This window comes from Oreochromis niloticus, linkage group LG9 (assembly GCF_001858045.2).
Source record: "Oreochromis niloticus isolate F11D_XX linkage group LG9, O_niloticus_UMD_NMBU, whole genome shotgun sequence".
Lineage (NCBI taxonomy): Eukaryota > Metazoa > Chordata > Actinopteri > Cichliformes > Cichlidae > Oreochromis > Oreochromis niloticus.
The window spans coordinates 27,788,571-27,812,177 of record NC_031974.2 but is presented as its reverse complement, the minus strand read 5'-3'; the positions used below and the strand labels follow the sequence as shown (position 1 = coordinate 27,812,177).

At 42.2% G+C, this 23,607-nt stretch overlaps 1 protein-coding gene and 1 non-coding gene across 8 annotated transcripts; one reads left to right on the top strand and one right to left on the bottom strand.

Annotated features, from left to right (window-relative positions):
* Positions 1-852: 852 nt before the first annotated feature.
* pfkpa (phosphofructokinase, platelet a) lies at positions 853-23,598 on the bottom strand. 7 transcript variants are annotated; one of them, XM_025910255.1, is made up of 23 exons: positions 23,313-23,596; positions 20,473-20,546; positions 19,596-19,673; positions 18,337-18,526; positions 17,910-18,075; positions 17,603-17,647; positions 17,408-17,516; positions 17,130-17,225; positions 15,403-15,495; positions 13,599-13,724; positions 12,873-12,937; positions 12,573-12,642; positions 11,418-11,564; positions 10,167-10,237; positions 9,868-9,955; positions 8,977-9,129; positions 6,270-6,434; positions 4,968-5,029; positions 4,598-4,709; positions 4,137-4,236; positions 3,802-3,807; positions 1,785-1,890; positions 853-1,661 (listed from the first exon to the last, which is right to left on the bottom strand). In XM_025910255.1, the coding sequence occupies exons 1-23, from the start codon at positions 23,404-23,406 to the stop codon at positions 1,505-1,507; spliced, it is 2,373 nt and encodes a 790-aa protein (XP_025766040.1). In that variant the 5' UTR covers positions 23,407-23,596; the 3' UTR covers positions 853-1,504. The 7 variants fall into 7 exon arrangements, with proteins under 7 accessions (XP_025766040.1, XP_005471723.1, XP_003450263.2 ...); XM_005471666.4 differs by lacking the exon at positions 8,977-9,129 and adding an exon at positions 7,816-7,968 and having other exon boundaries at positions 23,313-23,595; XM_003450215.5 differs by lacking the exons at positions 8,977-9,129; positions 17,130-17,225 and adding exons at positions 7,816-7,968; positions 16,674-16,769 and having other exon boundaries at positions 23,313-23,595.
* trnat-ugu (transfer RNA threonine (anticodon UGU)) lies at positions 12,168-12,240 on the top strand. Its single transcript has one exon. It is a non-coding gene; the product is annotated as a tRNA-Thr (tRNA).
* Positions 23,599-23,607: the final 9 nt, after the last annotated feature.

The following is a 23,607-nucleotide window of genomic DNA, read 5'->3' as shown; positions in this document are numbered from 1 at the left end:
GTGACTGAGAACTGGATACAGACATTGTGTTAATTTAGTTAGTTAATACAGTCGGCACTATTGCCTCACAGGAAGGAGGTCCTGGGGCCTTTCTGTCCAGGTGCTCTGGCTTCCTCTCACAGTCCAAACACATGCAGGTAGTGGGGTGAGGGGAACTGCTTATCTAATTTGGACATAAAGGCTTAATGTGACTGTGATGGGTCTGTGTCACCTCGACACACTGGTGTCCTGTCCACGGTGTGTCCTGCCTCTCACCCTTCAGCCCCTCCATTACCATGAATTGGATAAGTAGTTTGTGGTCATTTAGCATTTCTTTGTATTGTGTGTGCATTTTGGGAACTTTGTGATGTAATGTAATGTGTATGTGTTACTCCCTGTAGGGAAATTACTCCTTTGCAAATAACCCATTCACTCAGTGAAGCAGTGGGTAGCCACCAATCTAGTGCCCGGGGAGCAGTGTGTAGGGACGGTACATTGCCCAGGGTAGCCGGTCAGTGGATTCAAACCCCCAACCTTCCAATCATGGGGCAACCACTCTACCTACTGAGCTATCCCTGCCCCCTTTGCTATTATTCGGCATCCTTTTGCAGTTGGTTTGTCATTAGGTTAACTTTGCAAAAACAAATATTTACACAACTAATGAATGGCTCATTAATCTGACACTTGGGGCCACGAGCCTGCTAACTGGCTTCACTAATCTTCAGGCTTCACCAAGAGTCAGTCAACTGAAAGCGATTTTGATTATACAAGCTCTAGTTAAACCCAAAAAATGTGAATTAAATGACTGGAAGAACTGTAATAATCCCAGATGAAATAAAAGGACATCATTTGATGCAAAGTGACAATCGTGACTCAGGCACACATCTCAAGTATGATTTTATTCTGTGGGTCTCATATACATCTAACTCTGTTGGTGCAATATAACAGACAGCTACTCAGTACAGCAGTGCCTACATTTTTAATATATCCACATTTACAAGCAAAATAATTTTTAAAAGATAAATATTAGTTTCCTTGTTAAAGCACACCATGGAGTTCTCTTGGCTTGCAGCAAAACTATATTGCATCAGTCTCATATAAATATGCTTAACCTCACACTCGTTCTAAGAAGATACGTACTGGCTTTGTGCTGCAGATAAAGTGCCTACTCTGCAGCTCTGCAGTCAGAGAATGTCGAAGCAACTCAAGACACAGAAAGTGCAATTTAAAAACACTAAAAAGATCCAGGGCAACGAGGACACACAGATGCATGGCAGGACAGCTGTGTGTGTGTGCATTTGATAAGAGGAGTACCGCAGAGGCTAGACTACAGTTGGTGAGTTTTTTAAAACAAAACTGAGAGGAGCGCCACTAAAAGGAATGACAGTAACAGAACATGAACACAGCATGTGGCCAGAAAAAAAAATGTTCACGTTGTAACAGGAGCTCATTTACAACACAAAGACTGACACCTCACAAAATTTCCATCATACACAAAGACTGAACTCAGACCGTCATACAGCCTTCACATGGCCACTGAAGCGTCCGAGTCTTTTGGTCGATTGTGTACGACGTGCTCCAGCTGTCCGGAGTCGGAGACGTCGTAGCTCGTCTTGTACTTAGCCAAGATCTTCATCAAAGGACGCAGCTTCAGCCACCACTGCTCCTTGGGGATCCTGTGACTGCACACAGATGAAGAAACGTCAGTGTCAGCGTTTATTCCGGCATTTCTTTCTCATTTTGGACTCCCAAGTTCTCTTTTGGACTAATCTCCCTGTGTCCCAGCGAGCTACTGTGATACATACACAAAGTCAGTCTCATCCTTGAGTTGGACCACAGGCTGGAAGACCAGAGTCCTGCGGCGCATTCCCAGCAGACAGCAGGAATCCTCGGTGTTAGCAAACACTCGGCCTGCACACAAACACTGAATCAATCAAAGGTGCAAACACAGGAAGTCCCTGATCTTACAAACATGCATTAGGGTGGAATTAAAGCCACTGGAAACCCAAACCTACAACAGCGTTCCAGCTGTACTATTTAGGGTCTTATGCAGTGCTGTTATTTTGGAACTTTTTGATCGCTAGGTTTAACTTCCTCCACCTCTGTGTGTCAGTGATTTAAAACCCACTGGTGAAAATGACTAGTGTCATTGTTTTTGTTGGGGAAACAGTGGACTACACTGGTGATCAGGGTTACCCTCACATCCCCCCCAGAATGTGCGAACGTGGAGGTCCATGAGGATAACTGCTTCCCGTCTTAAAGTTGGTGGTTTTGTTAGTTGGCACCAGAAATACTAGTCGTTTAATTATTAATATTTTGTTAATGTATAAAGCGAGTTAACTGTAGAGTTGAAGCTGCATCTATGTAGCCAACCACCAAAAGCCACAGCTGCCTTACCAGCAGATGGCAGCAGCACCCCCACCCTGCCTCTCTCTGTGATAGGTAGCTTTAAAGAAGATCAGTCACAGCAGAACATGGATCAGCGAATACGACCCGATGGCCAGAATCGGCCCACCAAAGGGTCCATCCTGACCTGCCAGATAGCTTTCAAAGAACGGCATGAATTTTGCACCTTTAACTGTACAAAAATGTGACTCGTGGCTTGTTATACGCCACAGTAAGAAAAGCAGAAAAGAAGGGACACTTCTTTTGTATTATCAGCAGTCAAGTTTCGTTTTTCAGTCTCTATTTTGTATACAGTAAAAATTCTGAACTTTTCTGTCACTTCACACCTAATTTCTATTTTTTAATTACAAAGTCCTTTATTTCTTACAGTGTAATCGCAGTGAGTGGTGCTGACAGCTGTCTTTCATTTACTACCATAAAGAAAAAACTGAGATGAAATCTTTCTGACAGAATCCTTCTCAAAAACTAAATATTCCACCAATCGGTGTTTTCACCTCACACGATAGTGTTAAAAATCTGCTCTCTCCTTTGATATAGAGACATATGTATACAAATATATTCATAGAACAAAAATATACTTGAAAGGCTCGTTCACGAGTCAAGTTTAAAACGTTAAAGCTTCTTTGCACTGAAAGCAAACAGGACGATTTGGAGTTGTTTGTTTTGTTTTTTTAACAACAGTTTGTTTTTTAGACAACAGCTTTACTGGACTAACTCACTTGTGCTGACGATGGGCTGTATGTGAGGCATGATTTAAAATGAGCTGTTGTATGTGTAACCACACACAATGTTGAACCTTGAGCTCAGTTTTTAATGTTTTTGGACTTTTTTGTCTCCTCAAAAAGGCCGAGGACTCACCTAAACTCTCAACTTTGATACCATTTATAATTGTTATGATGTTTGGCTAAATTCCCAGTGGCTTTAACACTGAGATGTATCTGGGGAGGTGAGGGGTGGTTCACAGTGATTTCTTTCTACTAGCTAGTGGGTATCTGAAGCATCTTCATAAATGAAACAGCTGCAGTGTGGTTTAAGAGGAAGACAAAACCGAAGTACAAAGAGGTGTTGATATGGAAGCCATGAAAAAAAGCAGCTGAATCGAGATAAAGCACCGCAGACTACCAAGAAAATGTGGGAAAAGCAGGAAAAAGAAATGTGTGTGTCGCTCACACAGCCCATGCTTGCACATTTCCATTTCAGAAAGGACCTGGAAACAGCACTACATGGTGGCTGCTGGTAAATTTGGAAGGCATGGGCAGATTGCATCCCACATGTGTGTAACACAACAGTGAAAATGACACACACAGAAACACACACACACACTGGGAGTATGGTGCTAAAATGAAAGCACAGGATAGGAGCTAAATATGTAGATGTAGATGGTCATGGAGCCAGCATGAAGAGAAAAGGATTTACCTTCATCTTATGTCATCCGAGTGTAAGAGAAATGGACACAAAAAAACAAAAGAAAGAGGAGTTTTAACTTTAATGGCGGCCTTAATACACAAACAGTGTACAGGTCGGTTGTGTCGTTATCTGTCAGATGAGGAAGTGTGTAGATCCTCATTAAAATGCTACATTGATGAGTGTAAATGATCAATAATTCATTTTCTTTGTGAGGATAAACATACATCAAAATGTCAGACAGAGTGACTCCATGATAGATCTGCTTCACAACGGCCACGCCTCTGCAGGGAGGGAGGATCGGCTACCACGGGTCTAATTACAGGCAAGGGGAACATTAACCTTACCTTGTCTGAACGTCTCCACCAGCTTTTTGGAGACCCACTGCATGGCCTTCGCTGAGATCTTGGTCCCAAAGTTCCGGTCAAATGGAGACGGTGCTCCTCCCTTTGGAAAAAATGAAGAGGTTTCAATCATCCACCAGATCTTTTTCCCCCTTTCTTCATAACTGAACACATGTTTGCTGATGTGGTTTGCTAGCTGTGCTATCTTTAAAACAATCCACAATTCTTTTCCTTTGCTGCATTTAATTACAAATTACAGATTTTCCCCAGAGTTCATCAAAGTTTTGTGTGTTCCAGTTTTTTTTATGTGCTAATCTCAAGATGCACAAATCCAAAATACAACAAAGACCAGCCATGTAAACTGAGAACATGCATATTCATGATACAAATATGGAAAATTGGCACTTCTGTACTCTGGAGGAGACGTTACCACTGATTATTTATACAATGGGAAATCAGCCCACCTGCTGCATGTGTCCCAGCACATTCTTCCTGCAGTCAAACACCCCCCTGCCTTCTTCAGAGTACAGCTGATAGATGAAGTCTGTTGTGTAGTTCTCATTGCAGTTCTCATTCCTAACAGACACACAGTGAAAGTGTTAGCAGAGCCACACTCACGATGTGTTTGGCTGACGCTCACGCTAGCCGGACGTCATCAGTGGGAGCTGCATCGTAAAATGTCAGCACTGTCAAAACTGTCGACTTCACCACAACAATTGTTTACTATATAAGGTACTTCGAGTCAAACACCGAGGGATGGAAATGCATGTTTACACTGCAGCTCATTACAAAGAGATGCTGGCTGGAAATACAAGGTGACTGTCATTTTCTTACCTGAGGACCAGACCTCTCTGAATGCTCGTCTTCATTTTCTCTGTCAGATGTTCAACATTGGCCTGTGGGAAGAAGTAGTGCATGTGGCTGATGTTAACACATAGGTGGCTCTGTAAGGTCTGCCTTAGCACTAGATTAGAGTGACATCTAGTGGACAAAACCAGGAATGACATGTAAAGAACTGTCCCTGAAACTTAAAGGGGACCTATGTTGCTTTACCTTATTTACTGTCATATACACTAATGGCCACTTTTTTAGGTACACCTCTTTTGCTATCAGTGCTGGTACTAAGGGGCCTAAAGGGGCCTAAAGTTTTCCAGGAAAATTCCCCGACACCATTACACCACCAGCAGTTGATGCAAGGCAGAATGGAGCCAAGTTTTTATGCTGTTTATGTCAAATTCTCACCCTGCCGTCCCAAAGCTGTAGCAGAAATAGGCTCGACAGCCCAGGCAACATTAACTGTTGCCTCAACTTGCAGTTGTAAGCTGACAGGAGTGGAACCTGCTGCTGTGGCTCATATACTTCAGGTTTGACTTGTTGTGCATTCAGAGATGTTCTTCTGCAAACCACGGTGGTAACGAGTGGTTATTTGAGTCACTGCTGTCTTCCTATCAGCTCAGAGCAGTCTGACTGTTCACCTCAGACGTCTGGCGTCAACGAGGCCCTTTCACCGAGAGGACTGCAGTTTGTCTGGATGCTTTCTTATTCTTTGATCGATCTCTGTAAATCCTAGAGATGGTTGTGTGTTCAAATCCCAGTAGATCAGCAGTGTCTACATGCCAGATGCACTGAGTAATTGTCATGTGATTGGCTGATTAGATATTTGGATTAACAGGAATTTAAACTGGTGTACCTACAAAAGTGGGCATTAAGTGTATAGACACTATAAATATAACAGATTCCATCATTATTAAAGTTATTATTGAATGTGTTTGCTTTCATACCAGAGTCAGCTTTCAATGGTAGTTTTCTTTTTGCTGCTGTTTGTTTTGTTAGAATGTTTTATTTGCTTGCTTACTTCAGTGTTTATTTCTGAGCATTTATATAACACTGTTTGTTGTTCATTGGACAATACGAAAATAACTGTAATAAAGGGAGAATGTCCCTGGAGAGAGAGGAGCCAAAACTGTTTGTTTGGATGAACTGAGGGGCTCCAAGTTCAAATAAATGAGGATTATTTTGGAACTGTGACTCATGCAAAGTTACTTCAGTCCAAGAATAAAAAGGTGGTGCTGAAAATGACCGTCACAGGTCTACTTTAAATAATGAATGCATACTGGTTCTGTGGTTGCGTCTTACCTGCAGTTCTTTGATGTCAAACGGCTCCTCGTAGATGTAAGCTGCATCAGCCCCTGAAGCCAGGCCCCCCACGGTGGCCAGATAGCCACAGTAGCCTCCCATCGTCTCAATAATGAACACACGTCTCTTGGTCCCACTGGCTGATTGCTTGATGCGGTCACAGGTCTGACACACGCACATGAGCTCACAAAGTCAGTACACATTCAGCACTAATGTGTCAAAGCTAACCTCTGTAACACTGAGCTCATATTTGTCCATCAAAGTAAACATGATGATTAGAAGTCGTGAACTGTTAACTTAAGACTTTCCACACAGTAGAACAACACCATGCTTATTTAGCGAATAGCTACATTTCAACAACAGATTCATCTAAATGCTGCTTTCACCAGACAGACTGGAGTCCTGCGAAAGACGACAGAACACATCAGATTGTAACATTAAATTCAGAATTCATATACAAACACTTGCTACATTTTATGTGGAAACATTTTTCTTCCTGTGCTAGATTTTTATTTTGATAGCCCAGTGCTGACAATCAGCTAAACATGAGATAATTTAGTTTCAGTTTAGAAGCTGCAGCAGTGGTAAAAATATAAAAATATGCGATACTGTGAATCCACGTGCTCCGCAGAGAGCCCGTCTCCCAAAAATGGGAAATTGTTCTTCAGTGTGTTTGTGTGCTTTTAAATGAGAATGTGTTGAAACAACACATTTATAGCTGCTTCCAATAAATAAACTGTTGCTTTACCGGGGTCTGTGTTTCTCTGTATGGACACAAGCTAACAGCCCATATGGAAAAGAAATATGAAACTTATAAAAGACTTGCATAAGATGTGGCCTACTTCATATAGTGAATCATTTAAGGCTTATGATTTACTCATGAAAGTGGCCACTTTCTCATTACTTTCATATATTGTTTTAGTAAGTATCCAAAACATACAAGTTTCATTTATATAATTTTTCAAGGGATCTTATATCTGTTTTCACTCTTGTATGCTTTTCATACAAGTTTCACACAAGACAGATACAAACTTTTTAAGATTTATATATATCTTTTCCATATGGGAGTTTTGTAAATCACTATCCTGGAGTGCTTCAGCATATCATATATTTAATGTTAGAAAAAACACTGATGTACAGTACTTAAATGTGCACAATTTTACTTCATGCTTTTGTGTATGATAAGAACTGAGAAAGTTGTGCACCAAAGTTTTCCATCTTTCTCAGTTGTTTTTATGATGTGAGGGGGCTCAGTAGGAAAACACTTTTTTCCAATTTTTCCAGCAGCACATGAATGCACAGTTTATGTTTGAATTAGTGTTTGGGCTGAGTTTAGTTCATTGACTTTTGTTGCCTTTACTGTAACCTAAATCCAGAGAAAATAGTAGTGTAGCACCTTCTGTAAGCAGACAGTTTGCTGAGTATTAGCACTAGACCACACTTTTATCTCTTGCACTTTTATATCATGCCTCACGTTATGTGTCTTTGCACAAGCATCTTGAGCAAAGCGCTCAAAGCTCTGCTGGCGGCGGTTTGACTGCCTTACCTCCACAATGGCATTGAGGGCCGTGTCTGCCCCGATACTTAGATCGGTGCCGGGTACATTGTTACTTATGGTGGCAGGCAGCATACACATCGGGATGCAAAACTCCTCATAGTTGGCGCGAGCCTCATACAGCTGCAGCAGACTCTCAAACGCCTGAAGCAGCAGTATATAGAAAACGCGTTAGACGACCGGTCACTTAGAGAGAGAGAGAGGGGTGAATCTCTCTCAGTTTGCACGAGAGTATCCCGCCATTCCGGCACGTTCCGTGTGATAGCGGCTATGGCTTCCCTTTGGCAGAAAGGATGGGAGGATGGGAGTATGAACAGAGTGGTGGAGAAAAGAGAAAAGAAAATAAGAACAGAAAGAGTGGCAGAGCAGAGTGGGGAATGTGTAATGTAGAACAGGAAGTTGATGTGCAGAGAGAGAAAACAGAGGGATGATAAACAGGGACAGACAAAGAACAGATGAAGAGACAGGACAGAGAGATGTGTGTTTGTTGGCCTCAGAATCCGCTCCACAGTGACGCGGCATATAACAACCACATGACAGCCAGATCTGCTTATATTCAGCAGGACAAGCAGGGCCAACCGAGTCTGCATACACAGCAGGAGGAAATGAAGAAGATGATGGCCAAGCTGCGATTCCAGTTTGAAACAGCACACGTTACCTGAACTACAGGCTGTTAAGCTTGTGTTCTGGTGATGTGTAGATGTCAAAACCTGCATGCAGCCAGCCACTCATCATGACGTGTCAGAGGACACTATCAAAAACACACAGACAGGGAGAAGGGCAAGCAGAGCAAAACATGGCGGCCACAACACGTGTGCACCTCACAGCATGCCTCCATGTTGACACTCACTTACTTACCTGAAGGGAGCTTTACGTTTACCAGTCACGCCTCACGGTGCTGACATGACTCACTTTATCTGTCTGAATTTCTAGTTTTTAGGGAGGCTTTTTGTGCCAGATGTGGCTGACAGATGCCACCGTTACAAGAATTTCTTCCGAATGATCCCCTGACAGGCTGGTGACTGGTAAAACAGAACACTGTGGGTTTTTTCCCCTTCTTGAAACACAGCTGGCTGGCTTGCAAAGTGAGCAGATGTGTTTGTGTGTCTGTGTCATGTCTGTCTATTCCTGTTGGCAGGCCCCATCACTTACAGTAGTGATGGCGTTCAGAGCTGTGTCAGCGCCAATGCTGAGGTCAGAGCCCGGCACATTGTTGGAGACAGTGGCTGGGACCATGACCATGGGCACACAGAACTCGTCATATTTCCCACGAGCCGTTAACAATTCCAGCAGTGACAGGAAGGCCTGCAGGGCAGAGCCAAGTGCTTTAGTGTCTGCGAGGGGTTTGGAAGATTGGTCTGGTCGAGAGGTGCTACTTGCCACAAAGGAAAGGGTAAGACATAAGTGGAGGGTGCCAAGGGGAGGAGCCAGGTCTATCACAACGGACAGCAGCGAAACAGACAGGTACCACTCCACATTCACCCTCAAAAACACACACGTACATCATACACAGGATAACTCATTTACTTGCATTCATCAAAGGAAAAGTAAAGCTGGTGAGCATCTATACAGGAGTGCGTGAAATGGCTGAAGAAAAGCAGGTGTACTCTGTTTCCAAATCAGATCAAATTGAGTCAACTTCAGTTAAATAATCCAAATACATCATGTTAAGGAGTCTTCTTTCTCACTATATAGCTATACATATATATCATATACCATTTAACATGTAATGCTAAATATTAGCTTCCAATGTTGCAGTTCTGCAGCTCTGCTTTTAGGCAGAGAATTGAATTTAAAGCATAGTTTTGTACACAGCTATGCATGGAACCATACAGAGGTGTGCTGAAATGAAGTGGGATAAGGCTGATGGAAAAGGTCAACATCATACTGTTTATTGTAACATGTTTGCTGTTACAGTCATAAATATTCATCATTTAAAAGCTTTTAAGCTTGTACACAGACTTAAAGATGAGAAGCATCTACTGACAGATTCAACAAGTTAAAAGCAAAACGAGCAGAGACAAAAAAGAGTCTGAAACTTACCTCGAATCCACCGATAATCAACAATGCATTTATATTGTGCTTTCGCATTTGCTCAGCAATTTTCTCCACGTGTTTTGCAGGAAGTGTTCTGAGGATTAAAAAATGAGTATTATGAAAAAGATTATAGAAATACACAAAATCAGTGAAATACAAAGTGTATGGCTGGAAATTTAGTTTCTTAAAGCTATCTATGAGGAAATTCTCCAGATATACTGGTACAGTGCCGATACAGACTCCATCACTTTTGTAGATATCTCAATTTAATAATTACTTTATAAGAAAAACTGAACACTCTTTACCTTTTTGTCCCCAAGAGGGAGCCACCCTGTCCCGTCCAACCTCCGACATCACCCCATTTCACCTCCTTAATCTGAAGGGTAGATGGATGAGACATAGCTATTATTGATGGGTGGAGTCATTCACAGGATGCTTTTATTTATTTTGTTTTGTTTTAAATTTTCTTATTTAGTGCTCTTCTAACTTGTAAAGAGCTGAAAAGCTCCAAAACCTGCCTTTTTCTTTGTTGTGTTAAGAGTTGCACAGAGACTAATGAATGTAGCCCCAGTGTGGAAGCTGCTTTCCCCCCAATATTTTGTTTATTTTCTTAAGTTTGCATCTCTCTCATAACCTGTGCTGTTCACAGTTGTGTATTTTCTGTCCTATCGTCCTGGTTCTCAGGGCAGACATTGCAAAGACCAGAGTTAATTTGCTGGACAATCTCTTTCATGTAGCAGCGTAAATGCTCCAGTGGAAACTAACAGAAGCGTGTAGCAGAGAGTGCTTGAGTCCTGAATAACAGAAATCCATTATTCCCTCTGGTCTAATCTTCTTGGGCTCAGTAGGCACAGTCTGAATCCAGGTCTCAGAGAGGATGTTTAACTAAGCAGTGACAGTGGAGACATTCTGATAGAGATAAATGATCCGATTGTTTCTTCAGTGCTGTTCACTGAGCCAACCCCACACTCTCAGCGGTTTCGTCAAAGGAGGCCAGAGGAGAGAAACTAGTTATACCAGTCATGCAACAAAAAAAACAGTATCGCCTCAGATTACATATCAGTACAGGTTTTTATTTTTAAAAGTCACACAGGTGTTGCTTGCTTTTCCCCTGTATTCATAAATCCCATGACATTGTGGTGATAGGTAATGTGAGAAACTCTTTGACTTATCAGTACAAAGCTGTGTTTCTCAGCCCAGGGAGAACAGTCTGTTTCCCCCCACTGGATAGTTGTGGTACTGCATCGTTTCGACTAAGCCGAGCAGAGCAGGGAGAGTGAGCGTGAGGAAATTGGTTTACATTAATCTGGACAGATTATCCCCCGGGTTTCCCTGATTATGCTTTGGTGTGATTGTGCACTGTCTGACTCTCATCAAGCTAAGCCAATTCTCTCTGAGATATTGATTAAAAAATTGGAGTCACACACACAGAAGATTTTTATTAAGCTTGGAAATTATGAATGCATTTAAATAACATGAAATCTCATTAGTTTGACGACTCCTCTGGTCGAGTATAATGACATGCAGTAGTGCAGCAGCAGTGCTACAAGACTCACCTGTCCTTTGTAGAATCCCTCAAAGCCATCACTGACGGCAAACATCTTGTGCCCCTCAGAGATCCCCACCCTTACAGCTGAACGGACAGCAGCATTCATGCCCGCTGCAGGGGCCCCGACATTCAGCACTGCCACATTGAAGTTGCTCTGAAGACATAAAATGACAGCAACAGGTTATCATACATTCTGGCTCTGGAATAATCCCACCAAATGATAAAGTGTGTTTTTGAGCACAGATGATCACGCTCTACAGAAGAAATCAATAAATGCTTTCTGGGATACTCCAGCCACATGCTGAGCTTACAGTGGTCATTATCACAGAGGCAGAGGGTGGAGTCAGACCCTAAGGCAAGCTCCACAGCATGGAGTCTGCCAGGCTGCCTCTACACTTCGCTGATTTTCAGTGTAAGCTACCTCCTATGGAGCCGCAGCTCCTGGCAGGGATGATCAAGTCCAACTCTCAGCAGGGGAGCCAGGTGTGATCTAATATCACTGCACAGCAACAGTGGGCACCCGGGCCCCATACGAAGCCTGTGCTCACTAAACCTTAAGGCTTCACGGTAAATAAGAATAACATGGTTAGAAGTCAATATTTGTTTTTATTATGTGCACTTTTTATCTTTTTATAATGAACAGCAGGGAACCACTGACGCATATGACTGCTGAATACTAATGCTCTCAGCATGATGTCATACACCTGTCTACAGGACAATGCTCATATGATTACTCGCTCAGAAGGTGTGTAGCACAGGCTCCATAGCTCAGTGGTTAGAGCACTGGTCTTGTAAACCAGGGGTCGCGAGTTCGATCCTCGCTGGGGCCTGATGCCTGGACAATATTTTTTATTTGTTTTGGGTTTTTTGTCTTCCCTTCACCTCTAGATAAATAAAGTATATGGATCTAGCTTTGTTTTGTCTTAAAATAGCAGCAGCAGCGAGGCACATCACGACAGCAATAGCTGAGTCATTATTTGCTGGGCAGAACCTTAGGACAGCGTCATAAAATATTTAACATCAGTGGCTTGAGAAAGGCTGACTTGGCTCCTTAAAAACAACCTGCTCTACAGGTATTCTGTGGGGGGCCTCGCCTCTGTCCTTTTTCATTTCTCTGTGTGTTAAGTGTGAGCAAGCAAAGCTGACACCATCACTGACTTACAGTCGGCAGCTCGGATTCTGGTTTACGATGAGCCAGCAGTTTGTATGTCTTCAGGTTGTTTTCAAAGCTCCTGTAGAAAAACCAAGGACAGAGAGTTCATCTGTTCCAAGCAGTGTATACACTTCAAAACTAAGGAAGGTGTATTTGAAAATGAAGTCCATGATCCTGATTCTTTCCCTCTTTCCTCGTCCTGCTGAACACTGAGTGTAAACAACAGACTGGTGGTGTTCTAAAATAGCACCTTGATCCACTTTCCCTGTGTGCATCAGACTGAGTGAAGTTCAGGTCTGTCGGTCATACCTGCCCCGAAGCTTAACGGCCTCCTCAAAGCGTTTCTGGTCCATAGCTTTCTGGACCTCTTGAGTCTGGGGAAAAAAAGAAAGGAGGTTGTTTCACTGCCTGAAATCTGCATTTAGACACGGCAGGTTCTAAATGCACAAAAGTACTTTTCAATTTGTTTAATCTACACGACTTGGGAATAAACATCTGCATGCAAGGTCTGTGATCTTTGAGTGTCACAACTGCTGCGTGGAGGAGAAACTGCCCTGAAGTGTGGACAGAGGAAAAAATAATGTGTCATTGTGTGTTTGGGCACAGAAGTCTGACTAATATGTAACCTGCTCTTCACCTCTAACATTTCCTGCCTACACAATGTCAGTAAGGTCTTCACTGTGAGCTCTGTTAAACCCAAACAAGGAGCGAGAACGACAACAAAGTTTTTTTGTCCATTTCTATGCAGATGGGTTACACTTACATCATACTGCCGCTCATCAGTAAACGAGCCAAATTTCTCAGATAATGATTAACCAGTGGCTCCCTCTCAAACAATGCACCTCTCTTGTGGACACTATCGCCACTCCAGACTCTGTGCTGTCTGAAATCATTACTTAAGCTCTTTGTCTTTATGGACTCTCTGTCTCTGTCTCTCCTCGGCTTCTCTAGTTTTGTGAATATGTGTGTGTGTGTGTGTGTGCGTATTGAATATGTGAAGATCTTGGACTGTTTCCAGCACAGAACAGCACTTACCATCTGCACACACTCCATCAGGGGCACGCGCACCGATTGGTTCCCGCACAGAGAGACCACACAGGCCGGCGTGTTGGCCGTGGTCTCCAAAAGCGCAAGAACAGCCTCCACACCCATACGGCTGGCCTGTATGTGAGACGCACAGATTAAACATCTTCCTCACTCATCGTTTCCATGCCAACACATTCTTCCCCTGCTCAAGGTTTCTTTTGTTCTTTTAAGTTTTATTTACTCTAAATCTAAAATTGGTTTTAATTCTCCTCTTAAACATCCATCATTTTTTTGTTTTCATCTTTAGACGGCTTGTAGTAAACGGGAAGGGTTCCTGCTCACTGTCTGGGATACACTTGCTCATGTGCTGAGCCACAAATCTGTTAATATGCTTAACGTAAAACCTGAGGGCAACGCTCCTCAGACACACACGGGATTAAACAGTAAATGTTTTGGACAACTTCTCAAAACAATACTGCGGACAGGGAACATTTACTGTGAATTCTCAAAAGACCATCTATTGAAATTGTGAAAATTAAATCATTTCTGATAATATGATGGCTTCTAAAATTAGAATTAACACTTTAAACACTAATAAATATGCTTCTCAAAAATATAAATGTGCCTATAAACTGACAAAATAGTCAAAAATGTCAGTTGCAACAACCTCACGTGATATATTTTAATAACATGGTTTGTTTGACAGGCCAAAAGCAAAATATACTGCTTGGAAAAGGAAAGGAACACTTTTTAATCAGAGTAAAGCATCAAGTCAGTTAAAGTTCTGGGGTATTGATCTGGTCAGGTAAGAAGCAGAGGAGGTTGCTGATCAGTTTCAGCTGCTTTGGTGTTAATCAAATTAACAACAGGTGCAAGAGCATGGAGGAGATTCCAGGAGGAACTAAGTTACTCTAGGAGAGCTGGACGAGGGCGTAGAAGGCCCTTAATCCATCAGCAGGAGTGCTATCTACTCCTTTGTGCGAGGAGGAACAGGATGAGCACTGCCAGAGCTACAAAATGACCTCCAGGAGAACACCTGTCTGGATGTCTCTGACCAAACACAGAAACAGACTTCATGAGGGTGGCCTGAGGGCCTGATGTCCTCTGGCTCCCCCCCTGTGTTCACTGCCCGGCACCGTGAAGCCTGACTCACATTTGCCATAAATACTAAAACAGGCAGATCTACCACCGATGCCCTGTGTTTCTGACAAATGAGGACATGTTCACCCTGAGCAAATGCGACAGACATGAAAGGATCTGGAGAAGCCATAAAATCATTCAGCATAACTGGTTTGTTGGTGGGTCAGTGATGGCCTGGGCAGGAAGGAAGGACACACAGACCTCAACAGGCTAGGCAACTGCACCCTGACTGCCATTAGGTATCAGGATGAAATCCTTGGACGGACGCTCAGACTGTCCAGGAGTTCAGTGACGCTCTGGTCCAGCTCTGGGAGTAGATTCCCCAGGACATCATCCTTTGTCTCATGAGGAGCTTGTCAGGAATGCTGACAAGATTGTGGGGGTCACACAAACTACTGAGAACCATTTTTAATTGCTAGCCTGCAGTAATTTGATTTTTAGGGTGTCTTCTGGAGGTTGAAGTTCATTTCCATCAAATGATCTGGCATCATTTAATTCCTTATTCCTTTTAGTTTTATTTAACCAACGGGCCAGCAGCAAAGTAGTTTGACAGAGAAAAAATAAATCCTGCTTTTTGAGCACATGAAACCAACAAATGTTTGATATTTTGGCCTCTAAAGTAATTCAACATTTAGCAAAAAAACATCCGAGCACTGGCTCTACCAGGACCTACCAAGATACGGTCAAAGGCAGATGGGGTTCCTCCTCTCTGCACGTGTCCCAAAATTGTCACTCGTGTGTCGAAACCCAAGCACTTGACCACGAGCTGCGAGGAAAAGAAAAACAAGTTTGAGCAGATGGCTTGGCATCACGTCATCAATATTCTCATGAAAATAACAGCTGTTCATTGAGGTAATGGATCCTTAAAGAGGCAGTTCACCCTAAAATCAAATGTCCGTACTTTCCTCAGACCTGTGCTGCTGTTTATCACCTGTATTTGCTTTGGTGTGAGTAGCTCAGCTCTAACAGGCAAGTCTGTTTTCTCTTGAATATAATGCAATCAGATGGAGTTTGCCTAGTGCTGATCAGAGAAGCAAAAATTAAATAAATACATGCATTTGAAATAAACCTCACAGGTACATGCAGGTTTCCTTCCACATAACGATACAACTGTTAGTCGGTTAAACAAAATAAATTAAAAAATGTGCGTGTGTGTTGGGGGGGGGGTTCATTGTTTATTTGTTTTTTTAAATAAGCAGTCATAATTTCTAAAATGCATTCCTGCTGAGCTTTTTAAATGGATTTTGAGCACCACAAATCGACATAATAATATAATAGTCAGCACTAGATAAACAGCACCAGAGAAAAGAAGATGTTGATTTTTGGGTGAAGTGTTACTTTACTGTTGTCTAAATTCATCTAATGCATATTATATATACACTAATAAAGGTATAACTGTGTCACTAATATATACAAAACAAAGGTATATGCAAAAACACATGTAAACAAACTGGCACATCACAAACTTGAACATCAACACAATCTGAAGCTGAAGAGAAGGGGAAACAGCAAAGCACAAGCAAGCCGTTCTAATTTTTCAGTCATGTTAGAAAGGAGCTTTTAATTTGAAATCAAAAATAATTACTCTGCTACTTTAAATAAAAACAGAATCTCCAAATAAAAAATGTTAGTAATAATTACATAATAATTTCATCATGATTCAGAATTTACAGTTAAAAAGCCAATTTTTAAGGAAGAAGAAGGCTATGTGTGAAGCAGCTATGAGTAAATGCTATAAGACCTATAAAAGCTGTGAGGTTTAGAAAAGGTGTCTTGCAGTGCTTTGGCAGTACAGTGTGGTGAAAGCCCTCTTACCAATCTAGCAAGTGTGCTTTACAGAGCATTCCAGAAACACAGCAACAAAGCCACACCAGGGCAGCAGTACAGTAGTAGAGGTCATTCAGGAGGGAGTCAAAGCTGGAACTGGGTACACTCTGTACTTACATTCTTAACATATTCAGTGGTAATGGGTTTGTTGTTACGATCAATCGCCCCTTCGGCTACAATTATGATATTCAGCCTTTTCATCCCTGCTCGGTTCTACAAGGAGGGCGTGGTGGAGAAACAACATGACAGAAAAACTGAGACTGTGGCTGTGACGTGGGCTTTCAGAAGCACGGGGAGGGAGCCGGACGACGACGGCAGCCTGGGAGCCGAGGACAGATTCTTTCACAGTAAAAGCCCGGGTGTCACCACGGCTTGTGTTCACACTTAGTTATCAGGCGTATCCTGTCTTTATTGCTGCTTGTCCACACTTTGTTATTACGGGACTAGTGTAACGTGGATACTGTATGAAAACTGTAACCAAAGATTTTGGCTGTGTGTAGCTCAGATGGCTGGCTTGCATCAGTCAGGTCTCCGTGCTTCTGGCTTCCCCTTTCTTAACACTCAGGTACTCACATCCTTGACAAAACTAGAGGTTATAGGCTTCCCGTGCCTGTCAATGGCTCCCTCTGCAACTATGATTATGTTCAGCCTTGTTCCCCTGGAACGGGTCTAAATCATAGAGCATTGGCATTTTTTTCAAAGCAGAAAAAACACAAAATCTCACAAAAGTCTTTTGTGATTTAACGTCTGTGTAGAAAAACAAAGAAAGGTTGTCAGATTAAATAAAACATTACACCTCATAGAACAACCCAGTAATACTACACTTCACTGAGTAAGTCTGACTGTGTTACCGCGGATAGTTTCTGACACATCTTCTCCTCCCAGCCATCCTCTGGAGGCATTTCAGGGATCAGCACCCAGTCTGCCCCACAAGCCAGGCCGCTCACCAGGGCCAGGTAGCTAGGAAACACACACAGGTGATAAAGGTCTGTGTCTCTGACTGACAATTGATGGTTCTGGATCTGCTCAGGTTTATCTATTCTTACCCACAGTGTCTGCCCATGACCTCCAAAACAAATGTCCTCTGGTGACTGAAAGATAAGGAGAGAAAATATGATGTAGGAATGCTGATGTACCCGAGAGCAGATGTAGAAGATACTATGATAGTTTTTTCCTGCTTTAAACTTTCTCAACTTCAAGGTGAGTGATTGAAACAGCTGCCGGTGACAGTGAAGGATTAATATAGTAGAAATTTACCCAGATAATTAAAGCCTGAACTAGCGACTGACTCGTCACATATGCAGCAAACTTTCACATGTAAAGCTGTTAAAGGTGCTTATTTTGACTGCTCACCTCTGTGCAGTTGTCATAATTGCATCTACCACCTCGATGATTCTGTGCAAAGCCGAGTCAGTGCCAATTGTCATGTCAGTTCCACAGAAGTCGTTATCGATAGAGCCGACCATCCCCACAATGTGGAGGGCAGAGTACTTCTGGACGGCATCGGCTTCAATCAAACCTGAAAGGAAAAGAAGCTTAGGGCAGGACTGGGCTTTTGCCTGAGTAATTGACTCTGAGTCACAGCTGTTCCTACAAACACAAATCTCTGATATTACTGGCAGGAGATACGGTTTCACAGTATGGCACCAAATGACTCCAAGCTCCGCATGCTGTTAAGGTCAGAATTGTTCTCAACAGTGTAACCATACCCTCACAACATATAAACTTCATTTTGTCTTGATTGAAAATAGGAAACACAGAGACATAAAGCCTCCACTACCTTGCTCCACCAACTCATTCAGCAGCCCGCTCCATTCCTCCTTGAAGAGGTTGGCTCCCGTCAGACTGCCGTCTCCACCGATCACACACAGGTTGGTGATGCCGCGCTGCACCAGGTTGTGGGCAGCCTTCAGGCGCCCCTCGTGAGTGCGAAACTCTTTGCAGCGTGCGCTGCCGATAACAGTTCCTCCCTGGTGACGATAATGGGCACATTTTAAAAGTGTCTCCAGCCCATATCACATGGTTATTCTTGTGGTTTGAACTCCTGTGTTTGTTCTTCAACAGGAAAAGCACTGCTGATAACACACCGCCTACTGCGATGTTAGAGGTTGTAATCTTTCACCACTAAACAGCCTTCACACATCGTCTGTGTCACATGACTTACATGTTCCTCCTTTGTGCATTGCTTCCTGCAAGATAAACCTGACTTTTATAAATACATATTTCAGTGTTTTTCCGCACTTTTATATTTTATTTATGGTGGGCATGTGGATGCATTAGTCACGCCATAATAAAAATGATAATAATTCCAATTTATAGTAAACGTTTCAAGAAATAAATCTGATGTGAGGTTAGGTTATTTATTAATTATTAAACATGTCAATATGAAGATTGTTCCTCTGCAAAGTGCTTTGAGTGAAATAAGCTGCTTCTCTAGTAAACATCCCATCCTGCAGATGAACTCTAACTGCACTGTCTTGAACTGCAGCTGGTGACAGTACGCCAAGGTGTCCTCCGCAGCCTTGGAGTTAGAATGGTTCCTCAAACTCACAGAGGAAAACCAGAGCAGCATAAGTACTTCTAGCCCCAGCTGCAGTCTAAAACAGTGGAACTGGAGTATATCAAATGGATGTGATCCTCTCTAGAGAAAGCAGCTGAATAACGCTGATTACCATCACAACAGTAGCCTGGTCAGAAAGCCAGGAAGAAAAACGATACAGGAAGGGCCAGAGTTAGCTTACTGGAAGACAATGAACTTGCAGAGTGAGAAGATCATAAATCAATCACACATCACCGCGTTCCTCCATACAAATAAAAAGCTAAATAAGTTCTTGGACAGTTATTAAAACACCTGGCAGCCCATCCAAGTAATGTTTCCATGTGGGAAACACTGCACACTGCAGTCCAAGAACTACAAAAGTACTTATTACTTTCAAGTGTTTCTGATATAAGCCAGGAGCCCACAGGAGAGAGAACACTTGTAAAACCTCACTCTGTGTATGTTACATGTGTCTAATATAGACCATGATAATTACTCACCAACTGTAGCATGCTGGACACACTTTCCCATGTGGCTTCCTTTATGTTATCCCCACCATCCACCATACCCTGATATCCCTGATTACATAGACAAAAAAGAATATACATTTAACATTTATGGCTAAAATCATGACTTTAACTAATTTAATTAGATATAAATTACATGTAATAAACATATAAATTCCCCATGTAATTCTGTTACATAAGTATAATATAAAATGTTACATTTTAAGGAATCTGGGCAAATGAAATGTGTGGTATACATTCAGTTTATTTTCCTTAATAATTATTTATTTGAATACATGACTGTTTGATTTTATAGATTTCAATTGCAAATATTTCCAAATTATTGAGGGCAAAGAATCATCTTTCTGAGTGTTACACGAGCTAAGCAAACAAACACACACTCCAAATAACCTCTGGCTAACAGCCCAAAATACAACGCAACAACATCTTATTGTCATCATGACTTGAAATAATCAAAATATTTCCACATAATTCAAAACCAATGAAATTTACATCATTAACTATAAGACTTGTGCATCGTCATACTGTGTTACCTTAGCTGGGTGCAGGGTATTCATATGAGGCATCTAAAGCCTCAGTTATGTAACATCACACTGTGAGTGAGCAGAAGCCACACGCACACAGATGTGCTGGGATCACAGGATGAGCAGACAGAGCATGGCTCTTCCCAAAGCTCTTTTAACATCTGCTTCATGAAAATAAATAAACATCCCTGTATTGATACCGGACCCCTGGCTAGTACTGTACACAAATCCAGCCATTAAAGTTGGCCTTAAACGTCTTCCAAATACTTTATAGTGATTTTCCTTGAAAATGCTACTATAGTCCTAAAGATAAATGTATGGCTCACCTCATGAATGAAATAAACCTTTGCCCCCACGTACAACCCCATTCGAACCACAGCACGTACAGCACCATTCATTCCTGAAAGAGAAAGAGTTAAAAGAAGACATTTTAATCATAAAACAACTTTTTTTTACAAGGTCAAACTTTAAAATGTAGAGAGGGAAAACACGTGTGTCTCAACTGCACAAAATCATTGTAAAACCCCAATTTGCATGGCTGTCCAAGGGTTTAAGCTGCATGGATATTTATTTAATCTGGGTGCAGCTGTAAACCTTTATTTATTTATTTATTTATTATGAGTTTTTCTGTGTCTTGGATGCAGGAGATAATGTGTGTAAGCCCAGCCTTTGCGTGTTTATAGTGTCTGTGTGTCTCTTGCGGATTTTTTTTCCCCATCAGAAAGCACTGCCATGTTTGGTCAAAAGGCTTTCCTAGCTCCTCCTACAGCTTCTCTGCGATTAGTCTGTGTGAAAATACTAACCAGTAAGACCATGCTCTGTGGCTTTAATGTCAAAGTCAGGCTTAGCTTAAACACAGACAGATGGGATAAAAACGTAACGCTTTACCCACAGGAAGGAGGAGGACGGGAACTTGGCTAACTGGAAGAGTTGTAAACAAAGGAAAGAAAGGACTGGGTTTCCTGGTGAACCGAGCAGTACTGTTACTATGCAACACAAAGGCTCAGCCCACTAGGGAAGCAGAGGACACAGCAGTGAGGGAAGGGAACAAATTAGGAGAAGACCTCTGAAATGTGTTCTGCTCATAAAGCCGGCAAAGCATCCAGAATTATTAGAAAAGGACCAACAATACAACCCAGTGTATAATCCGTGGCACACTGTCCTTGTTACATAACTACAATCACAGGGGCATCAGACATCAGAGTGTGGTGAAAACAGAGGCAGAATATATGAAAAGATGATCGCACAGATATCTCAGCTGAAGGTTTCAAAGTCTCTATCAAAGCAGAACATCTCTTCTTCTGCGTGACTGACTCTTTCTCCTGCTGACTGACTGAAAGCACTCAGCCAAGGCTACACAATGTACCCTGACACTGATGCACGGTCTCAGTTAGCATGCTGCAGACTCACTGCTTAACTCTGGGGCCAGCGCTGCGTGTTTGTTCTGCAATTAAGTGGATCAATTCACTGCTACTGAATAACCACATTCACTCTTTGAGCTCCTAAAGGATGGCGGTTACACTATAGAACACCTGGTATAATTAATAATAATACATTATTAATAATTGTTCACAAATGCACTTACATAACAACAACAGGTGGTTTCTGAGAAAAGGTCAACATTTGTCTAAATTAGGTATTGGAAAGTTTAAAACAGGGTGGTTATTTAGCAGAAGATTTTAACATAAAGAACATTAGAATATAAAGAACATAAAGATGCTTCTTTAATGTGGTAGAGCAGTGTTAGCGCTGCTGCCCTTTGTATCACAGTCCAATGCTAAAAGTGGGCACAACTTTGATCCGACCATGGCTTCTCAGTTTAATATTGGAAGAATATCTGGATCAATAAGCCAAAAAAGTTGAAGTGCTTTCTGACTATTTTTAAAGCAGGATAAAGAAGTTTTTCCCCCACAAAGATACAAAGCTTCTTGCTATTTCTTTCGAATTACAATTTACAATTGGTTTGTTAATAACTTTCTATGCAGCATGAACACAATCAGAAGAAAGTTACTGGTTAAAAAGATATTTTGTAAATAAAGTACAGTTGAAATAACGCAACTGAACTTCGATCTTTAGTTGCACAGATAGATGAAAAATTAACTCCTTTTCTCACCCCTGAAGTTGAAAAACTGAGTAAACAGCCAGGAGGACAACATCTCTACTAGTGTTTAAAAATATCCATATTTATTCATATTTTGCTCATATTCCACTTTCTACAGGATGGATTCACTCTCTCTTTATGTTTCCTCTACTACACTGGTCAGGTGTAGGCCTAATAATAAATTACATAACTGGTAAAATCACCACATCCTGTCTTTAAATAAAATACATAAAGTTTCGACTTTTTTGTTTAATTATGAGATGATGCAACTCATTTTCCGCGGCGGATCAGCCGGCTGCCATTACAATGTGGCGTTACACGGCAGTAGTAGATGTACATGTGCTTAAGCGAAATTACGGGATGAGCCGGTGAGCACATGACTCGGGTTTCCTCTGTGACGCATAGTCGAAGGAAGAGACGTAGATGAGTTATATGCTGCTCATCACGTACACAGGATGCCGGCATCCCACAACCGCTGGCCTCCACTGTGCTATTAAAAATCCAAAGTCTCTAGTCTCATTAAAAATGAACACGACAGAAACGCTGTGTAAGAATTTCCAACCTGTGCGCCAGTGGCCTACACATCCACCAGAACCAGCTTTTAATGGTTACACAGCGCCCTGCACTTCTGCGTGTCTGGCTTCTGCACAACCTAAATTAATTGGGACTCTGAGCTAATTAAATGCTAACACCAGCCCGTCAGTTATAATGCAATAATAAACTGTGTGGAGGAAAGGAACCCGCGCGGCTCGACCTTGACGCATCTGTCTCAGCCGCTGCCACGGTGGGTAATGTCACACATGCCTCTGAATCAGTGACAAGATGATGCTGTTAACGAGTTAGCAGGATGCGTGGTGTTAGCATGCCGGCTAACCGGGTAAATGGCACATAACATCACAGCCTTACTGTACCACCCCGCCCCACCGCGTTTTTAAATAAAAGCCAGGCCGACTTGACAGGCAGTACACTATGACACAGCTGTGTATCTTCGCCCTCTGCGGGCATTTCCTCACTGATACAATGCTTCATACAAGTATCCACAAAAAGTGTAACTCGACACTCTACCTTGAGCATCCCCTCCGCTCGTCAGCACCGCAATGGCTTTGCCCGCTCCCGACAGGTTCTCAAAAAATATCTTCTTGCTGTCCGGCTGCGCCATTTTCACTGAAACTCAATATATCAGTATAAATAAATATGTTTTTGCTGGCACAAGCCGATAAAAGAGAACACCGGGAGGCCCCCGACAGTACGGAACTGTGCTAAAATGATGAAGGGCAACAATCTATGCCCTCTACCTATGTACAGTATGCCCGCTTTGGTCGCCTTCTCCTGCTTGTTCCGTATCTGGTCGCTGATTTGC